Source organism: Macrobrachium rosenbergii, chromosome 59 (assembly GCF_040412425.1).
Source record: "Macrobrachium rosenbergii isolate ZJJX-2024 chromosome 59, ASM4041242v1, whole genome shotgun sequence".
In the NCBI taxonomy this organism is placed as follows: Eukaryota; Metazoa; Arthropoda; class Malacostraca; order Decapoda; family Palaemonidae; genus Macrobrachium; species Macrobrachium rosenbergii.
In genome coordinates this window covers 7163994-7179870 of record NC_089799.1, presented here as the reverse complement: position 1 = coordinate 7179870, position 15877 = coordinate 7163994, and the positions used below count along the sequence as shown (strand labels likewise).

The 15877-nt window shown below is 42.8% G+C and overlaps 1 protein-coding gene across 1 annotated transcript; it reads left to right on the top strand.

Moving 5' to 3' along the window:
• Positions 1–15877, top strand: LOC136837490 (peroxisomal membrane protein 2). The gene is made up of 6 exons (XM_067102284.1): positions 1–154; positions 5240–5341; positions 12757–12852; positions 13729–13891; positions 14570–14689; positions 15247–15877. The coding sequence occupies exons 2-6, from the start codon at positions 5253–5255 to the stop codon at positions 15349–15351; spliced, it is 573 nt and encodes a 190-aa protein (XP_066958385.1). The 5' UTR covers positions 1–154; positions 5240–5252; the 3' UTR covers positions 15352–15877.

Genomic DNA, 15877 nt, shown 5'->3' with positions numbered 1-15877 from the left:
AAAATCATTCATTAGTAACAGGGCCGACCTTGAACCTCGGACCCAGTCCGGGATATGAGTGGGAGAAGAGGTCCAAACATCTGAAATCTTCAGTGTTCATTAGGCTTCGTTTGTGCTCTGCACCATCTGAACACACGAAATAAGTGACGAAGAGGTAATTCCACAGCTTAATCATTCTTAACAGTTACCGTAATTCAAGCTTCATCTCTTCTTTAAGTAGAACGCACAGAGGAATTTAGTCCCGAAATCTTAAAATTCATTAGGGTGTACGAGAGGAGTGAGTTAGCCCAGGGTGCAGTGGAACCTGTTTATGTTACGTTATATTTTATTTTTTAATTATCGAGTGGCAACAGTGTAAAAGTTTTCATTGCGAACGACAATCATCATTTGAGTTTTTCAAGCTTTATAACATTTTCTCGTTTGTCTTTAAAGCTTGTAATAGGGCCCATTTAGATTTTGCAAAAGAAGTGTAATGTTCTGCCCAGCATGTACGTGTGTATGTGCATGTTTATTGTTTGTAAAAAAACAAACACTCTTTAAAACCTGCCATTCCCAATATCGACAATTATGTTCGAAGTTCACCTCTTACTTTTTCCAAAGCATATTCCGTTACCAATGTAGGAAACTTGTTGAGACCAAAAAAAAAAAAAAAAAAAAACGGAAAAACAGTAAAATTAAGTCTAGATGTGGTTCGCGATTTAATCAGTGCCAGTCTTGATATTGTCTAGATCTTTTTTCTAGGTATTTCATAATTCATTCGATAAGGTAACGTTATCATTCGATCGCAGTGTTGTTATTGTACTTGCTGAGCTGCATAACATCTAGAGAGACCCCTAAAAAAAAAATAAGTTAGAGTCACTATTCTAAATAATGACTAGGCATTCAGGCGTATAAGTAGATTTTGACGTTAGTGTTCACGAATTCATAGAGAGAGAGAGAGAGAGAGAGAGAGAGAGAGAGAGAGAGAGAGAGAGAGAGAGAGAGAGAGAGAGAGAGAGAGGGGACGTAATTCTTACCAGTTAGCTGTATTCAGAAGGACTGATAAAAAAAAAAGTTGGTAATGCTTGATGACAACTCGCCTCTCTAAATTTCTACCCTCTGGAATGCATTGATGAGTGTAAAATATTGTGCGCTATCAAGCAAGATCTCTGTTGCTACCGCAAAGATGGAAACACAGAAAATGCTCTCTCTCTCTCTCTCTCTCTCTCTCTCTCTCTCTCTCTCTCTCTCTCTCTCTCCTACCTGTGTAGTTACCTTAGAAAGAGAGAATAAAGAGCGATCGTGGAGGTTAAAGTAAATACCAAAATTGTCAAAAGTTTGACATCCAATGAATCACTTCCACGAGCTAATTATTTATTTATAGTTAAATGCCAGCGAGCTTGTTAGGCCTATACAGAAAAAAAATGAAGTAACGGACGCGTGTAAAGCAGTTTGTCATTTGTTCTTGTTTCAGAGGTCTATTCACCCTGAAAGCTTATTTGCAATGAAATTCCACGAGCCAAACCGTTGTTTATCGTTAAATGCCAGTAAACTTGTTAGGCCTATACAGAAAAAAATGAAGTAACAGACGCGTGCAAAGCAAAGTTTGTCATTTGTTTTTGATTCATAGGTCTACTCACCTTGAACGCTTATTCTTTTCAACAGTACTACAGTCGACACTCTTACTAGATATCAGTACTCACTATTTTATCGAAAAGATAAAGACGATTAAGTTCCTCCTATCATATCACTGAAAGCGGGTTATTTTGTACACTACGGTTTTCAGAACCGACACTGATTATGTAGAGTCTACCGCTCTCTGCAGCTAAGCCCCGCCCACTGCACGCCAGTGATTGGCTAGCTCTCGAGGGGTGAATGACGTCACACTAGTTAACAGTCCATATGATTACCAGTACGGATTTGTCATGAATGATGACACCACAGATTTGAGTTCCCGGAGTTTTGAACTATGCAATTAATATCTCCGATAAAAGATATATTAAGTTATATATCATTAGGAAGATCTTGGATCTGCGCATCTTTTTTTTTTATCATGCGGAGCCTAAATACACAAGCATCTTGCTTTTTTATTTTTAAATTGATGTTGGCCTAAGTAAGCGATCCCACATAGACCACATTAATTGAAATGAAGCATAGACTTATGCAGCCATATCGAATGTTAATATCATTGAGAGATTAGGCCTACACGTCAATTTCTTATATTTTGAGGCAATGACAGATCATAGGACTACACAAAATTTTTACATTTTGATGCAATGACAGGTCATACACCTACACGTCAATTTCTTATATATTGAGTCAATGACAGGTCATAGGACTACACATTAAATTCTTATATTTTGAGACATGACAGGGCATGGGCCTACACGTCAATTTCTTATCGCAAATAGTTTTCTTCCCGTATCTGTTGGAAATAGAGCAACTTTTAATTAATATAGTAGTTTCAACTCACTCCACGATAAATAATGTATAATATAAAGTGGAATGTACACGTGTAAGCAAGTGCACATGCACATACATGGCCATAATAATTGTAACGCCACTTATACCACAGAGAATAAAAGTAAAACTTATGAACACGTAGCCGATGGCACACACAGATCAATCATAGGACTGTCCCAGCCTTGCACACAACTATCAAACTGCTCTCAATGAAATATATTGAAAATATATTTACAAAAGGGATCACAAATTATATTACTGTGATCGTGAATATAAGGCTGCTGTAGCATTTCTACGAAAATGAAGGCTATGATAGGAAGGCATCATAAGATATTTAACGAAATAAGAAAACATAAATGATAGCTGAAAAAGTTATGTATGAGATGATTTAAACCAGTCTGCGAGTAGCCCATGATATTCATTTGCTTTTGGGGGCATTCTCGTAGATTACCCTGTTGGACAAAAGGATACATGAGTCAGTAAATTCTCTCTCTCTCTCTCTCTCTCTCTCTCTCTCTCTCCATTGTTAGGAGAATATCCTAGCGTAGACTATATTCATAAAGAACTCGATTACTTTTAATTAAAACAAATGACTAAATTTCAATTGACAAGAGTAGGCAGATAATTCTGTACACCAGTAACTTTTTATGAATAGGTCTATGTTTATTCTGCAGTTGTAGGTCACCATATGAAAAGTTTTCGAAGACACAAAACTACAAGCACCATAAAAAAAAAAATAAGAGTAACCACAATAAAACGACTGCGTATAAGATAGGCCTATAATCCAAACACCATAAGTTGCGTAAACCGACAAAAAAGACAAAGGACATTAGGACATTATAGGTCTACGTCCATTTTTATGATCCTGTTATTTCGAAAGAAGATAATGTCCTTAAGAGAATGTGTAAACGAGTGCAATGAAATGGATTTTATGACTGTTAAAATGTAGTAAAATTTCCTGAAATCAATATGAAATATCAGTCTGCATAGGTCTGAGAAAGCCTTTGTGTTTAAGTTTAGAATGGTAAACACGCTTGACAATATCAGACGGTAATTATCATTGTCCAGTGATTCAAGTGCACCGATTCGAAAGCAGACATTCTCTGTGTCACTTTCGTATTCAGGTGAACCTCCTTTACGAAACACAACACTGTGGCATCGCGGAACACTCCTGACTCCGTTCATATTTTCCTTTTTTTTAACCACCTTTATTGAGATGCGTATTACAATTTTATTTCAGGAGATAATATAACGTTTCCTTTTGATAATCTGCAGAACGTAATTTAGTTCGGTACAACAACCATTGCAATATTAATGAACATGAGAAGAACCACAGATTAACCAACTTTTCGAAACTATTGCCAGCCAATTAGCTCTAAGGGATGGTCATGACGTAAGCAAAGAACGCTGGACTATGCTATAGACTCTTGTAGCTGACACAGAATTGTAAAATAAGATATTAAAAAGAAGATTCGTTCCATTTCTATCCAAACGAAAACCCTTTGTTAACTTAGAGCATCGCAACGAAAGCAAAGAATTAAATCTGATAGATTTAATCTAATAAAGAAAACGACGATCGCAGATTTTATGCTGGTGGTAATAGTGATAAAGCATTTCACTTCATCAGCTGGTTGAAGAAATATGGATCGTATTTTGGAAATAGCTATTTGAAGCCACAGCATGATTGGCAAAAATATGCAGTGATGGCTAATGTTGATGAATAAGTTGCTGTCGCATTCTGACCATGTATAGGTTATAGGTAAAATTTCATGTGACCTCAGACATTCAGCGGAGATATTTCCATCTTTCGTCTTTTCTGGCGAGATGTGAAAAACACTTGAAGTTAAATTGTTTCAAGTTGCACGAAAAAAGCCTACATAAGAAAGTATAGCATTTTCATTTCGGACCTTTGGTGTAACTTTGTCAAAAGTTATAATTGCTAAGGAAACTTCTATCGTGCTTTCAGTTTTTCTCTGTCTTAATTTGGTTGCAAGCAAAGTTTTCTTAGTTTTCTTTTTTTTTTGTTTTGTTACATAGGTGTTTTTATTCTCGTCTGGTAATCAAACAAGAAACAAGCGACTGTCCTATCTTATTTTAATATCGTATTAATTCGTGATGAAAGACGCATGGGCACACGATAAGAATGACTAATTTTCACATTCAATTAATTATGAACCTGATTTTCATTCGGAACCCAAAAATCACCCTGAATGATCCCCAAAACGATATTAAGAAAATATATTCTCAGCACCTTAATCTCAGATCAATAACAAACCTTTCCAAAAAAAATGAGGCAAGAGTTCAACGGCAATGTTTGAAAAAATTCCCAACCTTTATTGTTGTTACGCCAAGAAGAATGCAATCAACCACTCAGTCAGTGTACTTTATGTTTTCACAACACTTCCGTGCTCTGAAACAGAAATCCGGCTCTCATTCAACCAGTAACTGGCTCTCTTCTATCCCAGCTGAGCTAAGAAGAAGAACAATAAGAAGAAAAAGAAGAGTCATTAGACCTACAGCATTATCTGAAAAATTAATTTTCCTAACTGCTATTTTTCTTAAGGATGCATTTATCTCTTTTTAACTAATGCAGCTTGACACATTTACCACTGTATCAGAATAAGAAGTATTTTTGTGATGACCACCTCAGTGCATCTTTTCAAGACAAATTATTCTCATTTGATATGTAAGATAATACTCAATATGGTTGTTTAATTGCCTTCTTGTGGAAACGTCAGGCACCTGTAAATAATGTTGTCATACAGGCATGCAATTTACTTCATTCCATCCTTTGTAGGTCCATCGACGCCATGACTGTGTTGTCAGTGTTAGAAAATGGCCTGCAAGTCTATAACCTCAGCCTATACCGGAATCCTCTCATCACGAAAGCAACTACAAGGTAAGTGCTGATGCGCAGTTGTTCTTCTCGATTACATTTCCATCATTGCCTCCAATCGCCACTCGTCTTTCCTTGTCCTGTCATTGCTTCTGTTTGTCTTGAGTCCCATCTCTCTAGATGTGTGATACATTCCACCATGCAAGTTTTGTAAAGATTGGCGTGATTTGTTAAATAAAGCATCTTGAACAAACTCAATATTTGTGACGAGACATACTGTGCGGCGGTGGATGGACTCACCTGTTCCCTTCTGATGGATTTTGTTGATTATGAGAAGGCTTTTGACAGCGTCCACATACGAATATTATGGAAACGTCTTCTTTGATTAGGGTATAATATGTAAAGCCAAGTGAAATTATCCGTGAACATAGTTGCAGAGTTGATGTTGATGGCGTCTTGTCAAGTAAATTTGCAAGAAACAGTGGAGTGTTACAGGGGAATGTTATGTCACCTTTGCGTTTCTTCAGGATTCGTTTCTTAATTTTTCTGTCTTCGCTTTTACATTAGTGTTTGAAAAACTTATTTTCTTTCAAACTTTTTTTTTTGTTGTTGTAAACTACCAGAAATGAGGTTCGTTATAATTCTTACACAACTCCAAAAACGGCTTCTGCGTTATTGAAGATGAAATGTCGAAAAACATAACTTTAGATTCGTTACGCAGTATTGGAATTGGCACAACGACATCACTTAATCACGAAAGAAGTCAAGGGAAGTTAGAAAGAAAGCAGTCCGGAAATACATGCCTCATCATCAATCATGACTTTACAAAGCAACAATACAATTTATTGCTCTTCTGTCAATAAATACTTGGAGATCCCAGAATCAAATGGGTCCTGAGAGATTAAATGCAACGCCTTTGCCTTAAACCTACTCTGCAACTCCACTTCTGGCAGGCATGTAGCCAGTATTCTGACTATCAAAGCTGCTTAGGTGCAACGAGTGACCTTGACTAGTCACATGTTTAAAAATTTGTGATCACGTTAAAGAAGCTTCTTCTATACCTGTATACTTAAATGCTTCACCTAGCTTGGACCCGATAAAGCTTAAAGTTAAACTTGAAGTCTGAAAGTGACCTTTTAGTTTTCTGAAAAGAAAACTATTGTGCCGGCTTTGTCTGTCCTTCAGCACTTTATTCTGTCTGCCCTCAGATCTTAAAAACTACTGAGGCTAGAGGGCTGCAAATTAGTATGTTAATCATCCAACCTCCAATCATCAAACATACCAAATTGCAGCCCTCAGACCTCAGTAATTTTAATTTTATTTAAGGTTGAAGTTAGCCATAATTGTGCTGCTGGCAACGATATAAGATAGGCCACCACCAGGCCGTGGTTAAAGATTCACGGGCCGTGGCTCATAAAACATTATACCGAAACCACCGAAAGATAGATCTATTTTTGGTGGCCTTGATTATACGATGCACAGAAAACTCGATTGCGCCGAAGAAACTTCGGCGCATTTTTCACTTGTTTTTATTAGTTCGCCAAAGGAGGAAAGTTTCATCACCTCTTCTCATCAGTATAATTTAAAACGCATGGTATTTTAGAATACCACTTGGCATCTGAGTAAAATATAGACCTTACCTATGAAATGGATTGTGCACTTCACCCTACCTTCCATTTTGGATCATAGACAGTGGCGCCTCATAGTGGACACAGTGAACACCAAAGATGTCAACAGAGTTGCCAAGATGTCTGGGTTTATAAGAGATGTGAAATACTGAGCAGGTGGACATGTACTGCTGGTTTATTAGGAAAGCAGGCCGCTTATAAAGTGGTGTGCGGACGTCATACAAAGGAATACAATAGGATACAGGTGACCCGAGGTCAATTGCCCTCAATGTGAATTCGGACAGGCAAACACAAATAACATAAAAGATCAGATTACAAGAATTAACACAATAATACTCTGACACACATGAAAAGTAAACAGGCATAAATAAATCAGTAACAGATATGTATTTACATAGATAAAAATGTGGCTATTTGGCTTGACCTAGGCTTGTAGGAGAGTCACTGTAGAAAACGGGTAGTTCACCACAGAAAACCCGTTGAGCGGGGACTTTACAATACTCCCCCCCAAGACATGGGTAACGTCTGATTAAACTAGGAATCTGCTGGACCGCTGGAGAGTGCCGCGGCTCTGCTAAGTCAGCAGGGGGTGTGTGGTGTGAGCGGGAGCGGCTGGCTGCGGCGCTGCCCTGGTGCTTCCAGGGGCGGCCGCATGACTTTCTTTTGGGTTTGGCTGGCTGCAGGGGCGATGGTACTTGCGGAGGGCGCTGCATGGTATCGTCGACGATTTCCTCCAACAGGGCGGGCTTGAGACGGTCAACAGACACCCAATTGTCCTTCCTGTGCAAGGCCAGCCAGAATGCTTTGGTGTTCCGCTCCAGCATGCAGAAGGGCCCCTTGTAGGGCCTGGTTAGGGGCTGGCGGACAGCTTTGTTCCTGAAGAAGACATGGGTGGTGGAGGACAGGCCGGGAGGCGTGAATGGTGTTGTCCTATCGATGTACGTCCGCTGGCAGGGGACGAACTTCCCGACTGTGTCACGGAGCCTCTGGACTGTCAGGTTGTGGCGGTCTCCCGTGATGAGTTCGCCTGGGACTACGAGGGGCTCCCCGTAGACTTTCTCTGCTGTGGACGGGTCGCCGTTGGCTCTGGGGGCAGTCCTCAGCCCGAGGAGGCCCAAGGCAGCTGGTACTTCCAATCCTCGGCGGTGCAGCGGGCCATGAGGGACGCCTTCAGTGATCTGTGGAACCGTTCCACCAATCCGTTGGCCACGGGGTTGTAGGCAGAGGTGGTGTGGTGAGAGGTCCCCAGCAGGTGTGCCAGGGTGGACCACAGCTCGGACAGGAAGGCAGGACCCCTGTCGGTGGTTATGTGGTCCGGGACACCAAACCAGCTGACCCAGCTGGAGAAGAGGGCCTCGGCGCACGCACTGGTGGTGGCTTCGTGCATGGGCGTCGCTTCAGGCCACCTGGTGGAGCGGTCGACGATCGTCAGGCGATATCTAGCCCCGCCTGATGGGGAAAAGGGGCCCACCACGTCTACATGGATGTGTCCAAACTGCTTCTCCGGCTGGGGAAACTCACCCACCCCCGTTTCAGTGTGCCGCCCTACTTTGCCGGTCTGGCACTGGATGCATTGTCTTGCCCAGGCCGTCGTGTCCTTCCGCATACCATGCCAGACAAATTTCTCTGCCAGCAGCTTGGCCGTTGACCTGGCGGAGGGGTGGGACAGCCCGTGGATGATGTTGAACACCAGATGGCGGTGGGAGGCAGGTACCAGGGGGCAAGGTTGGCCGGTGCTTACATCGCACAGCAGTGTTGGCCCCCCAGGGGCGAGGGGCACATCCTTCCACTTGAGAGACGTGATGGCGGTGTGGTAGGCTGGAGTCTCTGGGTCAGTGGTCTACTCCTGGGTGAGGTCCTCGTAGTCGATCCCGAGCTGCACCGCGTTGAGCTCGATCCTGGAGAGGGAGTCTGCTACACGGTTCTTCCTGCCGGGGAGGTATTTGATTGTGCAGGTGAACTCCGCGATGGCCGTGAGATGCTGCTGCTGCCTGGAAGACCATGCGTCCCCTTGCTTTGTGAAGGCGTGGACCAGCGGCTGGTGGTCCGTCCAAATTGTGAAGGGCATACCCTCCAGGAGGAACTTGAAATGATGTACCGCCCAATATACTGCGCAGAGTTCCCTGTTGAAGGTGCTGTAGCGGGATTCCGCGGGGCTGAACTTCTTGCTGAAGAAGGCGATGGGCTGGGGGCTCCGGCGACAACTTGCTCCAGGACGGGCCCACAGGCGACGTTGCTGGCGTCTGTCGTCAGCTGAAGGGGGGCGTTGGGGTACTGGTGGTCCAAGGCAGTTGCCTCGGCGAGGGTGGCCTTCATCAGGGAGAAAGCCTGCTGCTGGTCGGGTCCCCATACTAAGGACTTCGAGTGGCCCTTCAGGATCTCCGTCAGGGGGTCCATGGTGTGCGCGACCCCGGGGATGAACCTCCTGTAGTAGTTGACCATCCCGAGGAATTCTTGTACGGCCTTGACAGAGGTAGGGGTGGGGAACCTAGTAATGGCTGTGACCTTCGATGCGAGTGGGCGGACATCCTCCGGGGATATCTTGTGGCCCAGGAAGTCAGCTTTTTCGACGCCGAAGGTGCATTTATCAAACCTGACAACGAGGCCGTTCTCCTGCAGGCGCTGCAGGACCTTTCGGATGTGCCGCAGGTGCTCTTTGGGGTATCTGGAAAAAATCAGAATGTCATCTACGTAACAGACGCAGAAGTTCAGGTCCCCCAGGATGCTGTCCATCAGTCTCTGGAAGGTTGCCCCTGCATTCCTCAGGCCGAAGGTGGAGAAGACAAAGACGTAGGACCCGAAGGGCGTGATGATGGCGGTTTTGGGGATGTCCTCTGGAGCAACTGGTACCTGGAAGTAGGACTTCAAAAGGTCTAGTTTAGAGAATATTTTGGCCCCGTGAAAGGAGGCCGTGAGATCTTGCATGTTTGGGAGGGGGTAATGATCTGGTTCAGTTGCGAGGTTGAGCTGCCTGTAGTCGCTGCAGGGTCTCCAGGAGCCGTCCGGTTTCTGCACCATGTGGAGGGGAGAGGCCCACGGGCTAGAGGCCTTCCTGCATATGCCCATCCGCTCCATCTCGGCGAAAGCGTCCATGGCCTCCTGAAGGTGCCGAGGGTGAAGCCTCAGGAACTTTGCGTGCATTGGGGGGCCCTTTGTCTTAATGTGGTGGTAGATGCCGTGCTTTGCAGGCGGCCCGGGCACCTTGAAGACGTCGGGGAACTCCTTCAGCAGTTGGGCGTACTGGTGTGGGGCGACGGAGCAGATGGCAGGTGCACTGGGCCCGTTGCCAGGGGGAGGGACTGGCAGGAGTTGGTATCCAATAGACGCTTGCGACCGACCTCGACTGCCAGACCAGAGTGGGTGAGGAAGTCCGCGCCCAGGAGTGGGGTCCTCACGTCCGTGACTATGAAGTTCCAAGTGTACCTCCGGCTGAGGATGGAGATCGACAGGCGCCTGGTGCCATAGGAGAGGGTGGGGGACCCGTTGGCAGCCGTCAGGAAGGCAGCCGGGTCCAGTGGGCATTTGCGGTCCTCTCTGGATGTCGGGAACACTGATCGAACGGCCCCATTGTCGACCAGCATCATCCTGCCGGAGACGGTGTCGCGAACATAGAAGCCTACTGGGTTTGGGTTCCTGGGTTCCTCTGCTGCCATGGCGGCCTGTCCTGTTGGTCGCCACCTCCCTTGTTTTTTGGATGGGCGAAAGAGCAGGGGGGGTTGGCAGTTCCAGGCGTCCTTGCCGTACCGCTGGTGGTAGTAGCAAGGCCCCGGTGGATGTTTCTTGTGGTGGTAGGTTGGCTGCCTCCTGGTGATGGCGCTTATCTCCTCCTCCGCATTTTCCTCCGGCTGGAGGGAGCTGATGGGGTGTGCGGGCGTGGATGCCCACTTCGCTGCCCTTGTGGAGTCCGTCAGCTGCTGCGCCGTCCTGATCAGGTCCCCAAGCAGCATTGTATAAGGCTCGAGGATCTGGGTTCGGACCTCTGGGAGGAGCTGACGGAGGAAAATCTCCCTTGACAGGCTAATCTCCAACTGCCTGCCGCTGCTGTCCATCTCGGGAAGGGTGAGGAGGTCCTGGATCACGTCCCAAGCTTCCAGGAGGTTCTGGTCATGTCGAGGGTTGTTGATGAGGTCAATGGCGCGGGCGGCCGGCCCTCTCGGAGACTGGCAGGGAGCAGGTCTTGACAAGAGAGGTTTTCAGATTCTGGTAGGTGACGGGATGGGATGAGCTTCCTGTAGACCTCCTCCGGGAGGGCTCTGATCACGGCGTCTGCCTGCAGCACCTCATCAGTAAGTCCCGCCAGCCTGAACTGCCCCTCGACCCTGTAGAGCCATGATGACAGGTTGCTGTGCGTGAAAGGCGGCAGCTTTATGATGAGGGCGGACTTAGTTTGTTCCGTCAGGACGGGCAGCATGAGGGGAGCTGGTATTGACGTGGAGGAGCGTGCGAGCCTTGGTGCGGGGGAGGGCATGGGCGGGTTGTGCGCGAGGGAGATATCTGAGTCTGCGAAGTTCGCGGTTAACTGTATGTGGGAGGGAATGTCTGCATCCATACTCACTATTGCCCTCTTACTTGGAGTGGGTTACTCGCGTCAACATGCACTAGGGAGCACGCCGCGTGGGTCTGCTAATGACGCTGGTGATCTGCCGACGAGAGTCAGCCAGCCCAAACACTTTGTTAAAGTGCCGTTTTTAGTCTGTTACGGGCGTGGGGTAGTTCATGGAGCCAAGACTAGGTCGCTGTATGAGTCCGCTAATGGCTCTGGGAACCACTCCGGGGTCACCACTATATGAGGTGCGAAATAATGAGCAGGTGGGCATGTACTGCTGGTTTATTAGGAAAGCAGGCCGCTTATAAAGCGGCGTGCGGACATCATACAAAGGAATACAATAAGATACAGGTGACCCGAGGTCAATTGCTCTCAATGTGAATTTGGACAGGCAAACACAAATAACATAAAAGATCAGATTACAAGAATTAACACAATAATACTCTGACACACATGAAAAGTAAACAGGCATAAATAAATCAGTAATAGATACGTATTTGCATAGATAAAAATGTGGCTATTTGGCTTGACCTAGGCTTGTAGGAGAGTCACCGTAGAAAACGGGTAGTTCACCACAGAAAACCCGTTGAGCGGGGACTTTACAGGTTTACTGCTTTGCGAGATAATTGTTTCAACAAAGCTAACCTCTTGATGACTGTGTTAAATGTCAGTTTTGTTCAGCTGGAGGGTGGGCAGGTATGTGACTTTCTGACGATTTCTGGCACTGAAAATTTTCAGGCTTGGCAAGTTATTAGGTTTAGTAACAGCAATGCCAGCTAGTACATTTCACTCATTTTCAGTTTTCTACACTTAATGTAAAAACTTCTTGTTCACCAAGTTTTGTTTTTCCTTTTTTTTTTTTAGCATATCCCAGTGTATGTATTTGTTAACTATTATCTTGAAGGACCATTGCCAGTAGACATTGAACTTTGAGGTAAAAATGCACATACAGATTTTGCCAGCCCACAGTTTCATTCTCTAAGTCAATAGCTGACAAAATAGAAATATTTGGTTTATCTGATGTTTATGACTAAGCTGGCTTTATGCCAACAAGGGCTCCTACTCATAGAGCAGCCTCTAAGGTCATCGGTTACCATGTAAAGAATGACACCGTTGGCCGACTTGAAACTGTATGTGCGTTCATCCATATTTCATATAGGAACGTTTCTTTGCAATACCAGCAAGTGTTACGACAATAATTTGTCAATTTTTGTCGTTTCCCTTTCAATAATTCTGCTAACATTGGCTGTTTTCAAATTCGCGCCCAAGATTTTTCAGTCATTACTGATTGTTCTTTATTGCAGTGCCGTCACTTGTGCCTTGGGAGAAATCCTGAGTCAGCTGATCACTAAGCAGCCAAAGATCAGTTTGCAGAGCGCTTCTAGATATGCAATTTTCGGGTGAGTACTGTTGTAACTAGACACACACTCATACATACATACACACACACACACACAGTGCGTTATGAAGCGTTCTTCTTATCCCTTGTCAGAAAACGGTACCGAATATCAAAGGTGCAGTTATACTGGTAAAGGAGCAGTTCACATACAGAGAATTATCACACAGAAACCTCCTTTTTTTCCCAACTCATGAGAGCTCTCGGTCCAGTTGTACAAGTTTTGTCGAGGAACGTAGCAAATCCATTATTGTTCCAATTTCCTTGAATCGAGTAAATTTTTTTTATTATATAAGTGTCGTACAGATGGTATTTCAAATTATTATTTGCACATGGATGAATTACATCCATTAAGGTTATTGTAATTTTATGTACAAATGGTGTTTTCGGTACTGTAAATTTACTTTAGTTTTAGCATATAATGTGGTACAGTAATCAGCTTGGCATATCTGAGTTTTGAAATCCGATTTTTGTAAGGTTTTTTGCTGAAATTTGCATTGTACACACACGCATATATATATATATATATATATATATATATATATATATATATATATATATATATATATATATATATATATATATATATATATATATATATATATATATTGTCTATGTATATGTATAGTATATAATCTGCGTTGGAGTGTGAATATCTAGTGCATATTTATATGAACACATACACACACATATTATATACATATATATATATATATATATATATATATATATATATATATATATATATATATATATATATATGTATGTGTGTGTGTGTGTGTGTGTGTGTGTGTGCGTGTGTGTGTGTGTGTCCTGGAGTATAGCAAGACTGATGAAATACGTAAACTAAACCCAATTCACATTGGCTTTAATTTCTCAGTTTCGTGGTCACTGGCCCTCTCGCCCACTACTTCTACAAATTCCTGGAAAAGGTGGTCCCCCCAACGTCCAAGGGCGCATCTGTGAAGAGGCTGTTGCTTGACAGATTAGGTTTCGCCCCTCTTCTTCTTCTGCTTTCTCTCTACGTGCTGTCGAGGATGGAGGTGAGGACTTTCCCCACGCTGAGAAGTGGTTTCGTTTGTCTCGTGCATTTGCATACACAGTCAGCGTTGTTGTTACTTTCCATCAAACTGAAATTTCACTGGAAACCCTTTTGTCATATCTAGGCTTACGTCTTATTTGTCAGTTACAATGAGAGAGAGAGAGAGAGAGAGAGAGAGAGAGAGAGAGAGAGAGAGCTAACTTCATTATATAAGTGTTGCGTTGCCGACTACTAGATTCTCGCCTAATTCGCCTCTGTCTAGACAAGTCACCCGCAAATAAAAATTTGTTTTCGATGGCAAGTCGCATTTTTGAGACAAATCAACTGTTTGCTTGATGAAGCAAATCGCATAATATCGTTCCAAGCTAGTGGTAGAGTTTCCCAATAAGATTTCTATTGATCAATTATTACTTTATAAATCTCCATCCTGTACATTAACCCCCTTAAAAAAATTTAGAATGATTTTCTTAGATAATGAACGCCCTCAAAATGAGGTGCCTGTTTTCTGTTGCATTTTGAAAATATATTGTATAAGCATCAAGCATCTTTCCATAAGCACGCAAAAAGCGTCGAGCGGCCATCTTGCTCATCAGACGGTTTGAAAATAATTGAGGATCTTTGGTGTCCCGTTTAACTGACACACACACTGTGAGTTATACTTATTTCTGGACAATTCCAGGGTAAAAGCCATCGAACTTGTAAAAAGGAATTGCAGATGAAGTACTGGACGGCGCTGAAAATGAACTGGAAAGTCTGGACGCCCATTCAGTTCATCAATGTGAACTACGTCCCACAAGAGGTAGGCTGGGAGTTCCTTTTGGAGTTTTCGTTCATTATTTCTAGTCGATAATTAACGTGTGTGCAAAACGCAATCATTCGAACAGATTTTCTGCAGTTTTTCTTTCCGTTTATTTCCGAAGTAAATTTTATTTTCCTTTTCATTCCTTTGCTTCTTCTTATTATTGTGATATTATCTGCTTCCTACTTCGTTTATATTCTGCAGAAACTATTATTATTATTATTATTATTATTATTATTATTATTATTATTATTATTATTATTATTATTATTATTATTATTATTATTAAAGATTGCTGTTCACCCCTTCTTTTAAGCAAAATGTACCTGAAGTACGTTTGTTTCTGTTCATGATCTCTAGATAATAATAATAATAATAATAATAATAATAATAATAATAATAATAATAATAATAATAATAATAATAATTATTATTATTATTATTATTATTATTATTATTATTATTATTATTATATCCAGTCATATTCATCGACTGAATCACTGAAAATTTTCAGAAATGTGCCAATTCTACAACGAATATTGATGTATTTTTTCCAGTACCGAGTTCTGTTCGCAAACTTCATAGCCATATTTTGGATCATGTACATCGGAATGAAGAGGAGACAGGCAGCCGAAGCAGCGAAAGCGAGCAAAGAGGAATAAGAAAGCTAATTCACTCTCTTTTAGAAAGCCTGTGGACTTCAAAGCTGGGCTTTTGAAAGGCCACACAGTCTCGCCTTTCGCAATCAATTCACGTTATGAAGGAGCTTGTCATAATTGGCTCGCGTTATTTTTTCACGCATTATTCTTATTTACGTTATGGTTTGGCAAGTTATCCTTTCATTATTATATTAAAACCGAAAAGTCCCAGACATACTTATCAGGTGATGAGTTAATACCTTTAAGGTTTTACAGCCTGTTGTCAATTCGTGGAGTCGGATACGTGACACATTTTTGAAGTATCCTTAATGTTTCATGTCTAATGCGTTTCCTCCACTTTGGAAAGCGTTTTCATTTTATGTTAATGACATACACAAGGTGCTCATATTCTAATTTAAGGAACCGGAGAAGTTAAGATTTCCCTTATTATTATCCAGTTGGGCTACTTCTACTCAATAATTCGGTGGTGTATTTGTTGTATATGGTTTCAGTTGTTAAGGCTTGACATTTATAAATGTATTTTGTTGTA